The following is a 14,237-nucleotide window of genomic DNA, read 5'->3' as shown; positions in this document are numbered from 1 at the left end:
ACACGTGACCGAGTAACAAAATCACGTGATGCGATTGACATTAAATTTTATATTTAATATAATATTAATAAAATACAACAGTTTACTACTACATAATTTAGGCAACAGTGGAGTTACTCAATATCAGTACTTATTTGTCTTCACGTTTTTCACGACTTCTGTTTGACTCCTCAATTGCTTTCTCCTCTTGCGTGTCTGCTTGTCTGATTTCCAACCATCACATCCGTACAACATCTTCGCCTGCATGGCATCCAACTCACTGAGCCCATCTCTCTGACCCAACTTCAAAGTCTTGCCCTTCCATTCATGTCGAAGCTGGATAGTCGGTCTGGTGTTCTTCGAAAATGCCTTAGACAATGACAAACAGTAAGAACTAGAGCAGTAAGCACATTAGTCTTCTTTCTAACATTTTCATCATAATGCATGATTGATAAAAAATCATATGGAACTTTGAGTGAGTTGACTTTGCTTTTGCTCATCCGATCGAATGCATGCAGCCGCTCTGATTTGACATTCTTCTTGAGAATTTTTATATATTTGTTTCTGTCGGGTCGACTGTGTTCGTGCCAAAAAGCCACGGCGTGTCCGATCTCGTGTGCAACAATACCCATTGTCTCACATTCACTGCCTACAGACAACTTCTGCATACCTCCCACCCTGCCCACGTGTGACCAACACCTGCAGCAAAGAAGACAAGACGACTTATCGAGTGACCGTCCTGGAAAGACGGAATATGTTAAGAGTTCGTTTACCCGCTTTCCTTCACAAACAATACGTAGTCCTTCTCGTACGTCCGCGACTTAAATCTCAAGCAGGTGAGGTTCTGCCAGTGTGTCATTGCCCGGATGATCTCTTTCCGACCATTCCAACCTATCGACAACGTTGCGTTTTACAAATTCTAGTAACAGTGCGTACGTTTTGTTGCAGTTTTCACGTGCAATAAACAAGAGAACACGCAAAACGTGAACAGAGACGGCAATTTTCATATTGAGTGTGCGGTCTCCATCTCACGCTAGGGGCTTCCCCTTATCACCACACCTACATCACTATTCGAAGTCTCACCAAGTCTTGGCGACATCTCGAAAGGAACCACACCATTCGGCCAGGTCAAATCTCGATCTCGCATGAGAGAACGTTTGCTACGATCTGAAGTCCAAGAGACGATGTCTCCTTCCACTAGAGGGCGACTGTCCCCTTCAGTTACACCAACGGCTGCAGACACGATAAATTAATTAGACACTAATTAATTAGACACTGATTAATTAGACGGTACACGGCCGACAATCACACATGATGTAGATACAATAGGCGGTCATGCGCAAGCAGACGGCGCAAAATGTTAAGAACAGTGGTGTGGGGTATGGCAGGAGAGACCGCGCTCACAGTAAATAAACAGTTGTAATGACTCAAGCGGCCTGCAGTGTTGGCTTCATGTAAACAAACAATCGGAAGTGTGCGCAAACCCCACCACCTCTAGAAAAGTAGATATGACGCACAAACAAAGTGTGGGGTACAACAGGAAGGCTCTAGTCGACGTCATGCGTCAGTGCGGCAACACTAAGCAAGAAGCTGCACGAGAAGCCTTACTGTAAATGTCCTACTTACCTTCATTGATCTCCAGCTCTGTTCTTGCTTGTCTAACAATCACTTTTTGTTCACTGTGTGAGACCAGAATCAATAGAAAAAGTAATAGAGAGAACATCGTTGCGCAGAAAATGAAGAGGCAAGACACGTAGTCGCTGATCAAATCTGGATTAGCCCGCTGCGGATTGAAATGTGGCACTCCACCTGCAACGGCGAACTAAATACGTCGCGAGTTGGTGTGCTATCTTGTGATTGGCTCTTTGTGGCAATTCCGACCAACCGCAAGCGGATGTTGCGTGTACAGGTAGGGATTCGAACCCAACACACGCAAAATTGTTGACATTAGCGCGTAATGACTTAACTGTAAACATGTTAGTGTTTTCATATGTCGCATGGAGACCTCACTCTCCAACCAAGTCGTAAACATGATATTCCCGTGCTGCTACCCCATGCATAGCCTCATCTCCTTGCTATTTCAATAAGCAATGCCTGCTTATCGCCGCTAACTAGATTTAGTCGTCCGATTTGTTTTCTTTTAATAGAAACCTCGCCTACAAAAAAGTTCCTTGAAACGGTGTGGCAACTACAAGGCGAGGCGGATGTAGAGATGATGCAAAACTTTTTTAGACAAATACTTTTATTTAGAGTGTACAGTGAAATGAAACTCGAGTGTTTTAATTTCTAGATGACTCTTTTGATGTCTTGCCGGTTGTGTTAGAATGTATTGTATTGTGTGGTCTGCTCGTGTTTGCAAGCGCAACGCTATAGCTAGATAGAGCTGTTTAGTCTCTCAGTCATGTTATCTCAAGTTCCTTCACAACAATGCTAGAGAGATAAAATCAACACAATGTACCTACTACTGTACATTGTATACGTACACGTCGTAGCTGTTTGATAATTAATTAATTAATTGTTTGTCTAGGCACTACTCTGTACACTTAAGGCCTGTCCACACTGGCAACTGGATCGCGATTCGATCGCGATCCAACCGCAACGCTGTCCACACTTGCAACTCGATCGCGATCCGTCCGATCCACATAGCGAGGTGGATTCGATCGCGATCGGTTGAATCCAATTAGAAATAGTGGGCGTTACCTTCACGTACGCTACGCGTGTAGTCGGAACATCTAGCACTCCTCACTCGTCTTTGTTCTCGCTCACCTTACGTCGCTGTATCAACGCTTTCTACAAGCAAAGAAACCACACATACACATCGGTCATCAGTCACGTGATAGCGAAATGAGGCGAAGGTATCGTTTTCAAAGTGCAGTGTGGACGCTCGCTATTCCGATCCATTCTGGTCTAGTGTGGACAGGCCTTTAGTCTTACCCTACTATTTCGTAGCTGCCCGGTAAGTACGTCATCCTCATCTAACTCAAAAATCAATTTGCTAACGCGAATACCTAAGACTCTGTACGGTACCGAACATCTGAACGCTTTAATTAATATAATATAACTAATTAATTAATGCACACATTGGATAGGTTGCACTTGTGTAGATATTACGTGCACTGCCATGTAGAGATAGAGTATGTACGTGCGGCTTTGCGCCAGCAGGCATATGGAAAGGACACACGTTTGACTACATAGACTCAACTGCATGCACAACATCCTCGAGCTAAACGTAGACAAGCACGTGATACAATTACTGTGAGTATGTACGCGGTTGGTGGAAAGCATACGTAGGCTAGTAACTCAACAGATTGGATTAGACTAATTCTTTATGCCAGCATGTACTCCACCACAATGCACAGTGTTGACAGTCTAGGATAGACACACAGGAACTCAATGGCATATTGTCTGCTAGCGTATTATTTATCCATTGAATTGCGCTGCAGTGTCTTCCGTCTATGGCCGTCCCTAACACATATCAGGCGTCAGTCTCAGTTTTCTAAGAGGTTGACAATAATTACAATTGCCACTGCAATTGCCGTCGACTATCCAGCCATTGCTGGAAACATTAACTCTGATATCTTCACTTCTGTTATTCATACTCATCCAATGAAGTTCTCGATCAAGATGTAAGTCTGTCCCTCGAAGATCGATACGAAATGTCGAGCTTTCTCCCGGATCCACAGCCGACCAGTTTCCACAACTGGATGCAGTAGCATATGGCACAGGCATGTTTCCAATGGTAAATCGAGTATCTGTCCTAATCACGTACACCAATGTTTTCCGCAAATGAACTCGAATGCGTTTAAACGTACTGGAGACTGTTTTATATTTTCGTTTCCATTTCTTTTTACTTGGACATCCAGGCCGTACACCAGAGCAGGCAGTAGCCGTGTTATTAGTTGAATGTAACGTCAGGTAAGAAAGAGGTTCGCTTCCCTTCATGTCAGCACAATAAATCTACTCAATAGTTCCATTTACGCAACTCGGACAAGTATTAAAATATACCATCCAAACACTTACACTAATTGCTGCAGAACATTTACGATTTGGATAAAGTTGATACTCACCGTCCTCTTCACCCAGCTCCATTTTCTGGATATCCCTGCACGACCTTGGCCGCAATACTTGAATTACACAAACATCACCCATCACCTACCGACAATTTAACAATAGAGATTGGCATGTACCTGTAGCATTCACACACACTCTGGTTTTGGGATGTCGTCCATACCCATGAGAGCATTTGCATCTGTATCCTTCTTTATCCTTGACACATTGTTCAGATTTGCTACAAATGCTTCTGTTAGCTTTACACTCAGTCATATCTAATGAAACAAACAAGCGTCATCAATTAAATTTAGTGAACAAACAAAAGCATGACATACCCAAACATCTCCCAAAGTAATGGGGATCTTTAGTGTATCCTTCCCTGCAATTACACGTAAAGCCGCCTTGAGAGTTGATACACATATGATCATGTGCACACCCGCCGTTGTTCACCTTACATTCGTCAATGTCTAAACATGAGTTTTAACAAACGGTAATTATAGCCAACTACAGGTGATAACTCTATTACATTAAGCACGTTACTAACCAACACATTCCTGTGGGTTAGAGGTATTAGAGTAACCCCTCTTGCACTCACATTCAAAATCTCCAACAGTATTGACACAAATCTGTAACGGACTACACCTGTTAGGTGTATGGCATTCGTCCACATCTGCGTAGTTATATATACAACTTAGTGTTGGCAATAATCAATTGGAGATGTTTACCTTCACAAAACTGAGTATTCTTTAGCAGCACATAACCACGCAGGCACTTACAATCGTATCCTCCATCTCTATTGACGCAAGTCGTACGTCCTTCACATAGGTTGGGGTTTACAGAGCATTCATCTTCATCTACATCAATGAAAGTTACAGCATTTGCATGTATGAGATGTGTTACATGCTGACCTTCACAGACGCCGTTCTTCTCAACGTATCCTACTTTGCAACCGCACTTGTATCTTCCTGGTGTGTTGATGCATTTCTGGTCAGGTCGACACAAGTGATGTCCGTTGTGACACTCGTCTACATCTGCAAAACAAAGTCATTACTGCACAGGATAATTTCTCCATTGTATCAGAAAGTGCCTCATTTAGACTCTCTAGTATCTATGAATAATAAGTTGCAAGCACACCTTTGCATGTTTTTGTAACAACGTTGAATACATATCCTAAATGACAGCTACAAACGGGTTTCGATTCAACCATTCGACATTTATGACACTTCAGTTTCTTGCAGTCATCTCCCGGTATTTCTAAAAGAGCCAACGTTTGTAAATGAGTTGCAGGCTGTCCGGAAACGGCGACCACTTACTCTTGCATTGCCTTTCATCCCATGACCAGTAATAGCCATCTTTACAAACGCATTTTTCACCGCCCTGACTCCTCACGCACCTCAATGTACAGTTGAGCTTGCCGGTATCACACTCTGACACATCTGAATAAAATCAAAATATCCAAGTAAGACCTACTAGCCAGTACGTAGATGGTACACTAGACAGTAAATCTAAACGCGTACACTGTACAATCACCCACCATTCACTAGAGAGTCTAGCCATGCAGTACACACGGTGACCACAACGAGCAGAAAGCAGAAAAGAAGAGCCCGGTCTACTAACATACTGCTAGAGCATCGCCAGCTGACCGTCTGCTGTTTGAGTTATGAGAACCGGCAAAAATATACAGAGCGCGGCATCTCAATGACTAATCAGTTATATATACCGTATTGAAGCATTCACTGATAGGAGGTTGTCAAGTGCCCGCCTACCAGAGAGCACATGCTGTCCATTGGCGCATCCTTAAAAATAGACAGAATTTGAACCTTAGGGCATGAAGCAAACCCAAGAAAAGACACTCTATTAGAACTTAGCATATGTTGTAATTGAATTTCCCAGCCCTAGAGACCCATGGGCGCCATGTGTCTCACCTGTTGGACATGAATACAACAGATTGGCTCTTCTAATGTCCAATCGACTCAATCGCTCTCTCTGTCCCAGACTGTGGATTTCATTTCTCCAACGATACCGCACTTTGATAGATAATTTCCGTCTACCTCCGCTGTAACTTGTATTCTTGAAGTGCATGATTGACTCAAAATCGTAAGTGAGGTTATATTTGTCACTAGATAATCCACTTGGGTTCTTGTTGAAATATTGCTGAAAGGTATCTGTCTTGATATTGTTCTTCATAATGCGTATATATCTGTCTCTGTCTGGACGCAAAGCCTCATGACCAAATCCAATAGCATGGCCAATCTGATGAGCAACAACGCCAACATGCCGACAACCACGACCCACCGAGACTTTCTGCTCACCACCTTGAAAGCCTAAGTATGACCAACAGCTAAAAATCAAATAGAAAAACAATCAAAGACCAAGTTAACTGCTAAAATATGATAAAATTGACAAGTCAGGCTCACCCTTCATGAGCAACAAAGAGAAGGTAGTTAGAATCAAAAGAGTGTTTTCTGTTGAATTTAAGACATGTAGAGTTGTTCCACATTTGAATGGCTGCTTCAATCGTAGATCTTGTTTGCCTAGCTGAATAAAGACAATCCATCACGCCATGCATTAGGCATCAGGCATCATCACCACAAGACATAGACATGCCTTAATTAAACTGGAAACATCTAGCTTTCACTGTCTCCTTGTTCCTCTTTAATTAATATTTTCGCTGGGATACACATGCACTTCACAAGACGCACATCGTCAACACTACATTGTACGTAGTGTAGTACAGTTGAGTCTCCCATACCCACACAACAGCAAATTACAGGTTACTTAACCACAAGTATGAAAGAACTACGAGAGCTACACCCCCCCTAAAGAAGTGGAAGCAGCACGGCCAACTTCATCAAAATCAAGACATCACAAAGTCGTGCCGCTATTCAAGAGTATTTCTCTAATCTGAAATGTAAACTTTTTCCTGTGCATAGTTACTTCCGCGGTCAATAAAGGCTTTCCATAGCCTCGGATGTGGTCTTCAAAGGTTCACTTCAACCACAGCCACAGCAAACCACACATTTATCGTTTGCCTTTAGTATACATAACCCCAAAGCCAAAGCTGCTGGCAACTCTATCGCAGTCAGTCTTCTTACCTACACTCACCTAGACTTTCTTCGTAATCATAGATAACGGTAGCATGCGGCCACAGTCTCGCAGTCAGATTTGGGGATTCCCCAGACAGCAACACCCTGCTGAGTTGCAACTGCTCGCCACGTACAATGTCACCTTGCAACAAGGGACGCCCATCTGCAACTGCCAAATCTAAAAACACACAAATATGCTGCCAACCGTGAGAAAGCATGACGAGAATGTCATACTAAGCGGGAAAGCACGACACCTCGTACGACCCTCCCAGTTCACAACCCCAAGTCTCCACCACAACAACCCAAGTCTCTCCGAAGACAGCTGCTAATCAAGCATGCTCATTCCAACGCATTTTGCTTGCACGTGTCGTTATCAGGTGCAGGTAAGAGCACGAGACACGACTGGATATCGCCATCTGGCGCCGGCGACACGCGACCCAACCTTCCCCTCTCTACAGTACTTTGTGCACGTCAAGCAACGAGGTGCACCGACTATGCAAAGCACGCAGCGTATTCTGCCACATCGTTCTTCCGGTTGGACACACCTCGTGTTGCTAGTGCACATGCAGACACACGCACGCACACACGGACAGACAGATGGACAGACGGAATTGACATACACCGACAGACACAGACCGACAGACACAGACCGACAGACGTTGACATTATTCGACGGACTCCTACACTTCACTTCTACTGCATCTCTACTGCATCTCTATATCCATCATTCAACCTCGGTTGATGTCTGTTTCGTCGCGTCTCCTCCATCTCTTTTCCCTCACTGTCGACGTTGCCGCCAACGGGAGCCACAGCATCGCCATCAGCGGAAGCAACTGTCGCTGAGGCGTCACAACATGCATCCCTACTGCACTGTTAAGAGCTTACAGCGTCCACACAGCACGCATACGCAGAGAACGGGCGATGTGTCAGCGGCTGGCGCAGAGTCTTATGAAAAAACAAGACCTCAGATGGCAGTGGAACGAGCCAAACTAAACGACGCAAGCGCGTATGCCACTTGGCAACAAGCCCAACGCCCCATGCCAATGCTCTGAAATTACAAATATCTAACTCACTTACAAAACCAATAACCTCTGCATTAGAAGACTTCCTACGTAAAGATTTAGTTGGCAAGTGTCACTACCCTGCTGCTACTACTGTATGTAGCCAATGTGTGTAGAACATGAATATAGTCAAACTAAACCAACCCTTACACCATAAATATTAATTAATAACAATCATAAATTCAAATATAACTGCTACACACAATTATAACTATCTTATTTATTCAATGCAATGAAATGAGAAGTAGCATGTCGAGCAGCCAAAGATGCATGTAATACAAATCTCTTGGTCGCAAGACTTTGATGTGATGATCTCGTGATCTGGTGCCCACTGCTGGTCAAAACAGGCTGTGGCGGAGTAAGCTACTGCATTTGTTAATTAGGCCAAAGAATGTAAATAGTTATTGGTTCAAGGGCATTGCAACATATTTGAACAACAGAGACATGACATCATGGATGACTGACTGGAAGGTAGCCAAACCACCTGCTTGGAGCTAAAGTTAGACTCTCCTATAGGAAATCAGATCTACACAGGTCTCACAGAAAGGAAAATAGTTGTAACCAATTGATAGCCTAGAGCTACAGATGGAGGCTAATGTTAGGTACATGGTGTGTACAGGTGTAGCTTAGGTCGACTAACAAGATGCACATGTACGTTATATGGTTGAAAGTCTACTGATGCTTAGTATGTGCTTGAATAATGGACTGACTGAACAGTGATGAGTCATGCCTCTGTTTAATCAATATGAGAAAAGTAACAAGAATATGCAAAATCAAGCAATAATATTAAACCAACACACACACACACACACACACACACACACACACACACACACACACACACACACACACATTGTTGTCATCCTCAGTACAAGCTTTAAAATTTATATGTCTTCCATGCTTAGTAATTCTGTGGCAGTAATTAATTAACTAGAAATTGTTAAATGTTGTAAAAAAGTCAAAGACAAAAGTATTCACTCACCACTGTTTGACTACATAAGCAGATGTCCTAATGCCAACAACTTGCTTCTCAATATTTGCTTTTGAAGTATGTAGAGATAATGGCTCCACAACCTACAGGATAACCACAACACTTGTTTATGACAAATTTCTATTTTAGTTAATTAAACAATTTCTTCACTACAAATGTCTCTGAGATGATTTGATTTTGTGGCCCAAAACAGTAACAGGCAGTGCCTCACAACTCCTGCATTGTTAGTCAAAAGAGTGAGCATGTACACATACACATGCACACACACACACACACACGTGCACACACACACACACACCACACGCACACACTGCATGCACACGCGCACACACACACACACACACACACACACACACACACACACACACACACACACACACACACACTTCAAACATTAAGTAGTGAAAACAGACAACTTTTTAAACAAAAGAGAAAGCTCTGTACTAGCTGTGCTACAAGCTACACATACAAAAGTCATATCTAAATACAAAACAAGAATCAACTGTGCTACAAGCTATGCAAATAGAAAATCATATCTGAAAATAATATAAAATCCAATCGTGCCATCTAAATACTTGCATGGCAAACAAGTTTCCAGACTCATTTCACAAAATATTCATGCGATGCACCATTTCAAAGATTAGTAGTAATTGCCTTCTGTAGAGTCATGTGTAGTCCCTACTCTAGCATGACTCCCATCCAAACTTGCATAATTCAAATCACCAGTTGTAGCTGTCTGAGCAACCTCATCATCCCTTGTCTTCTCCTTCCTTTCCTTCATGACAACTGTACTGTCCGGAACAGCAGACTCATAATAGACTGACTCTGTGTTACCAGAAAAAGCTGTCGGAGATTTTTGATCAAATGATGGATTTTTGTAGCCAACAGAAAGAGGTTTAGTTTCACCAGGTCCCTTACTCACAATGTATGTGTACTCTTCAGAGTTTACGGTATTGGAACAAAGTCTCCCTGAATCAGCATTTGAATTGCTTTCAATCTCCTCACCATACAAAACATTCTCAACCAAACGACTGTCCTTTGTATTGTCTTGATGGTCACCGTATAATTTATTAGGCACAAGGTCATCTCCCTAGTTACAGAAAAAATAATACTAATAATAATAGTAATAAATGTTTACCATGTTGTTGACTAATGCTTGCTATTTCAGCCACTACCTTCATTCTGGTTTCATATGGATTGTACTTTGAAGTGTACCGAACTTGAATGTTTGCTGCTTGATTATGTTTTCTGCAAAACAACGTTTGTACGTATATTCAAAAAGAGACAAATCGATATCAATTAAATGTAATAAGAACCTCTTCCAGACACAAACAACAAGAACAATGACTGTGATAATCACAACAGCAGAACAACAGCCAATTACAATCCAAATTGTTGTGCTTACACCCGAACCTAAACATAATGTTCGATAAGTTTCAAAGAAAAACAAACAGCAAATGACACAGAAACCATTCGATCCTTTGTCAGACTGGCCACTGCCTCCTACAACATACAACGTCAGTCAAGATGTGACTAGATAGAGAAAAGAAACATTCATGTACCAGCAGTTGCAGCAGAGGCAACTGATCTTGTACCTGATGTACCTAGAGCAACCCATCCATCCATATTATTATACATACATGTATAACTAACCAATGAACTAGAATAACAAAAACTGGAACCTGTGTGCATGGCCAAGGTTGATGCAGTTAACACACCTGCCCCAGCTGTTCCTGTGCGTACCGTGTATGCCAGACTCTGCGAACTATATGGTACATGTCCCTGTTTATTTGTGGTAGATGATCCGTGTGATGATGATGAAGTAGTAGGCTGCTCGGACAATCCAGAGTCTTCATGAAAAGTCTCAATTAAAATATCAACTAGTTTGACAAATACACATTCAGTAAAACTACACACCTGTCTTCCATGTGACACAAATGTCATCAAAGTATGCTCTTCTCCCTACAACTCCAGTTAAAGGTTTTACCAATAGCAAAACTGATACTCGAGAAAGTCTTGGAAATAATAGTTTTGATGATGTCACATTCAGAGAGACAGTTGTCCATGCCCAAGTAGATGACACAACAGTCAGACTATGTGCACTCTGATGTTTCAAAATTAAGCCACCAGACAGCTGAAGCTGAAGATATGGGCATCCACCACTAGAAGCACCACTAGAACATCTCATCCTTGCACTATCACAATGAAAGTATATTACTCGTAAAGACAAGAAAAACAATAATTACTGACGTAAATACCGAGCAACAACGGTGTGAACATTTTTTGGAAATGCAACTGTCTGTTGAAACGATCCAGTAGCAAAGTTTGGAGCAGTTTCAATAACAAACACAGCATTACCTGCAATAATATTTACAGTACACTGTCATCTAGATAATACATAGCAAGCAATATATTGAACAAGCATACCATCATCGACTGTTTGAACTCGTGCTCCCGGCCCAGTACTTGATTCTTGAGTCAATGTCCAGTTCTGTGTCTGTTGCGATGCATCAGAATTTAGAATTTTGTTCATCTTGCACATGGCTGAAGAAAATTACAATGCAAATGTTCTACAAGCACAACAAAGTTTACATCGCATTCAAGCCCTCACCAACTACTGACAAAATCAGTTTTCGTTCAAATGTCTTCAAAGAAACGTCTTGATATCCAATACACTCATACGTCTTGATATCCAATCCATCACTGCTTGACACATTTCTAAGAGTAATGGTTGTAAATGGACCGAAGTTCCTTTGACTAGGATTAATCATTTTTTGCCCATTAACCCTCCACTCCCATCGTACATACGGTTTAGCAACCATAGTACTGCACTGCAGAGTAACATCCCGACCTTCTTCCACATCATAAACGGATGGCTCATTAGTTGAAACAACAGGCACAACTACAACAAGTGACAATACACTGTACTACGTGTTAGAGCTGCAATCATGATCAAAGATTTCTAACCATAAACGTAAACAGACAGACATCTCAGTTCTGTGCTTGACAATTCTTGATCATAAACTTGGCAACAATAGACACCACTGTCTGCAATCTCTACTCTTGCCTTTTCATATGTGCTTCTACGTTCAATCTGATTGCCATTATGAAGCCACATGAAAGTAGCCGACTTGCTGTTTACAGGTTTGCAAGTCAATTTTAGAATGTCACCAACTGCTAATGACAAGTCGGATGTTAGAGAACTAATAACTTGGACAACTAAAATGTCAACGACCATAGTATTACATCTACATGTTAACACAGAAATTATAATCAAATGTTCGATCATTACTTGTCAACTTCAATAAGGCAGCAGAGGAGGTCGTGTTAAAACTCTTCGACTCTGTGCTCGTGAAACGGCAATAATAACTTCCAACATCATTTCTTGATGCTTTGTTGATCTGAAGCCATGACCCAAACACAAGAGAATGACGAGAACTACGTGATATGTCCAACAACTTGTCATTCTAAAAGACCAAACGAAGTAAAACAACAGAATCCAACTAGAAATAATTAATAATTGTATTACGTACCAGAAACCACTCAACTTGGCCAACAGGATAGCTTGTGGTCTCGCATGCAAACAATGCAGTGTTGCCATCCAAGATGCTGATAAGGTCAGAAGGAGCCAAGTCTATCATTGGCAAGCCTGTAGAAACGATACAATTTATGTACACAATCAAAGACAAAGCCATACAGCAACATATGTCCAACTCCCAGCCAAAAATCTGAATAAACAGCTGCTTCAGTGTTCGTTGCCACACATGTATACCATCCTGTGTTACTGGTTTTCAACTGTTTCCACTCGTAGTAATCTTTGACATACAAACTGTTTTGCACAAATAAGGGTTTGTTGTGACGTCTCCATGTTATAGTTGGACGTGGACTACCAGCAGCATCACACTTCCAAATGACTCTATCGTTTTCATACATTATCATGACCCTCGGAACCACATGAAAGTAGGGCACTGTAAGGAATACAGAACACATAACATTGGTTCATAACTACTGTACAAGATGTCATTGACAATATCGGATTCTGTCTGATGTAAACGTGCTCTACAGTGTAACACAGCAAAATTCTAAGCTGCTTGCATTCAAGCTGTTTCTGTAGATTTCATAGTCCAACACTTATTAGACATAGTATGGCAATTTGTTGTGTTTTTCTGCCATAAAAGAAATAATTCTGTAGCGTGACTAAAGACCTCAACAAATTTATTACAAACATATTAAAATTAGTGACATTATATAATACCTAAACACCAAATTTTAGTCTATTTGGCAAAAATTGAAAAAACAATATGACAATAAGTGTTAATTAATTAACTCATCAATCTACACAACGATGTTGCAAGTGTTCTCTCTAATTCAACATGCATACCCACAACTGTCTACTTCACATGTTAAATGTTACAATTAATCCCAGGTTATGAATGTAGTCAGTAGGAGTAGGGCCTATGACATGCAACAACTGTGATACATACATATGTGGAGTCCACACCTGTCCTCACTCATTGATTCATGTCAATTTGCTAGCATTATTGAATACAGTAGTTGTCCATAAAATTAACCCTTGCATGTACTAATTATTAGAATTTCCCTAAACCTTTCTCCTACAATAATGCAACAATATAAACAATTTTTAACACGTACTGTCTCCTCACTGTAACTATATAATTCAATTAATTAAGTGACTAATCTATTAGTAACTAAATACTACACTAGAAGAATGATTTTCGCATGATTTACTTTCATCAAGTTACTAACCTTTCCCATACGATGTAATCGTCCACAGCGCCACAAGTACAATAGCACTCCAAGAAACACTATTCATAGCGAATCGAGTGTGTGTGTGTGTGCGAGTTCAAGCAGCACTACACAAGGCGACACCTAAACGACTCTTACTCTTTGAAATGCGGCAACGAAACGACATCAAGAATATATGCAACGCACCTTTGTAGTCGTAAATCAGTCTGTGTAGTCAACTCGATTTCATCCAACGCCCATCCAATGCTTAACTTCCCGTATATATCTTCGGCTCCCGTATAACAACGTCGAACAGGCCATGTA

At 41.5% G+C, this 14,237-nt stretch overlaps 3 protein-coding genes across 5 annotated transcripts; all 3 read right to left on the bottom strand.

The window, feature by feature from the left end:
* Positions 1–39: 39 nt before the first annotated feature.
* Positions 40–1,783, bottom strand: LOC134186912 (blastula protease 10-like). The gene is made up of 5 exons (XM_062654998.1): positions 1,606–1,783; positions 1,063–1,212; positions 753–870; positions 408–678; positions 40–348 (listed from the first exon to the last, which is right to left on the bottom strand). Exons 1-5 carry the CDS (start codon positions 1,700–1,702, stop codon positions 124–126), a joined length of 861 nt encoding a protein of 286 aa, XP_062510982.1. The 5' UTR covers positions 1,703–1,783; the 3' UTR covers positions 40–123.
* Positions 1,784–3,240: 1,457 nt separating this feature from the next.
* On the bottom strand, positions 3,241–9,411 carry LOC134186588 (fibrillin-1-like). 3 transcript variants are annotated; one of them, XM_062654579.1, is made up of 13 exons: positions 9,159–9,411; positions 7,135–7,293; positions 6,447–6,567; positions 5,955–6,370; positions 5,343–5,465; positions 5,164–5,283; positions 4,938–5,060; positions 4,755–4,883; positions 4,574–4,699; positions 4,365–4,496; positions 4,167–4,304; positions 4,000–4,103; positions 3,241–3,936 (listed from the first exon to the last, which is right to left on the bottom strand). In XM_062654579.1, exons 3-13 carry the CDS (start codon positions 6,527–6,529, stop codon positions 3,445–3,447), a joined length of 1,986 nt encoding a protein of 661 aa, XP_062510563.1. In that variant the 5' UTR covers positions 6,530–6,567; positions 7,135–7,293; positions 9,159–9,411; the 3' UTR covers positions 3,241–3,444. The 3 variants fall into 3 exon arrangements, with proteins under 3 accessions (XP_062510563.1, XP_062510564.1, XP_062510562.1); XM_062654580.1 differs by having other exon boundaries at positions 6,447–6,563; XM_062654578.1 differs by lacking the exon at positions 9,159–9,411 and adding an exon at positions 7,849–8,055.
* A 155-nt stretch (positions 9,412–9,566) lies between these two features.
* LOC134186721 (uncharacterized) lies at positions 9,567–14,165 on the bottom strand. Its single transcript, XM_062654751.1, has 15 exons — positions 14,121–14,165; positions 13,935–14,057; positions 12,701–13,135; positions 12,460–12,634; positions 12,135–12,386; positions 11,779–12,069; positions 11,595–11,711; positions 11,426–11,525; positions 11,085–11,362; positions 10,850–11,017; positions 10,730–10,771; positions 10,638–10,670; positions 10,484–10,580; positions 10,343–10,415; positions 9,567–10,257 (listed from the first exon to the last, which is right to left on the bottom strand). Exons 3-15 carry the CDS (start codon positions 12,860–12,862, stop codon positions 9,808–9,810), a joined length of 2,238 nt encoding a protein of 745 aa, XP_062510735.1. The 5' UTR covers positions 12,863–13,135; positions 13,935–14,057; positions 14,121–14,165; the 3' UTR covers positions 9,567–9,807.
* Between the last annotated feature and the right edge of the window lie 72 nt (positions 14,166–14,237).

Source organism: Corticium candelabrum, chromosome 11 (genome assembly GCF_963422355.1).
Source record: "Corticium candelabrum chromosome 11, ooCorCand1.1, whole genome shotgun sequence".
Classification (NCBI taxonomy): Eukaryota; Metazoa; Porifera; class Homoscleromorpha; order Homosclerophorida; family Plakinidae; genus Corticium; species Corticium candelabrum.
Note: the sequence above shows the minus strand (reverse complement) of the source record. Positions and strands in the feature narration are given on the sequence as shown.

Excerpts from the sequence above, each read along its gene's own strand:
- LOC134186912 (XM_062654998.1), bottom strand. The coding sequence starts at position 1,702 with ATGTTCTCTCTATTACTTTTTCTATTGATTCTGGTCTCACACAGTGAA. Across the intron at positions 1,213-1,605 it reads AGAGCTGGAGATCAATGAAG|CCGTTGGTGTAACTGAAGGG; the intron begins GTAAGTAGGACA and ends TCGTGTCTGCAG. Across the intron at positions 349-407 it reads TCATGCATTATGATGAAAAT|GCATTTTCGAAGAACACCAG; the intron begins GTTAGAAAGAAG and ends TCATTGTCTAAG.
- LOC134186588 (XM_062654578.1), bottom strand. The coding sequence starts at position 7,975 with ATGCATGTTGTGACGCCTCAGCGACAGTTGCTTCCGCTGATGGCGATG. Across the intron at positions 6,371-6,446 it reads CTCTTTGTTGCTCATGAAGG|CTGTTGGTCATACTTAGGCT; the intron begins GTGAGCCTGACT and ends TTTGATTTTTAG. Across the intron at positions 5,061-5,163 it reads TGTTACAAAAACATGCAAAG|ATGTAGACGAGTGTCACAAC; the intron begins GTGTGCTTGCAA and ends TTTGTTTTGCAG.
- LOC134186721 (XM_062654751.1), bottom strand. The coding sequence starts at position 12,862 with ATGGCTTTGTCTTTGATTGTGTACATAAATTGTATCGTTTCTACAGGC. Across the intron at positions 10,772-10,849 it reads AACCTTGGCCATGCACACAG|GTACATCAGGTACAAGATCA; the intron begins GTTCCAGTTTTT and ends GGGTTGCTCTAG. Across the intron at positions 10,581-10,637 it reads GTCTGACAAAGGATCGAATG|GTTCGGGTGTAAGCACAACA; the intron begins GTTTCTGTGTCA and ends CATTATGTTTAG.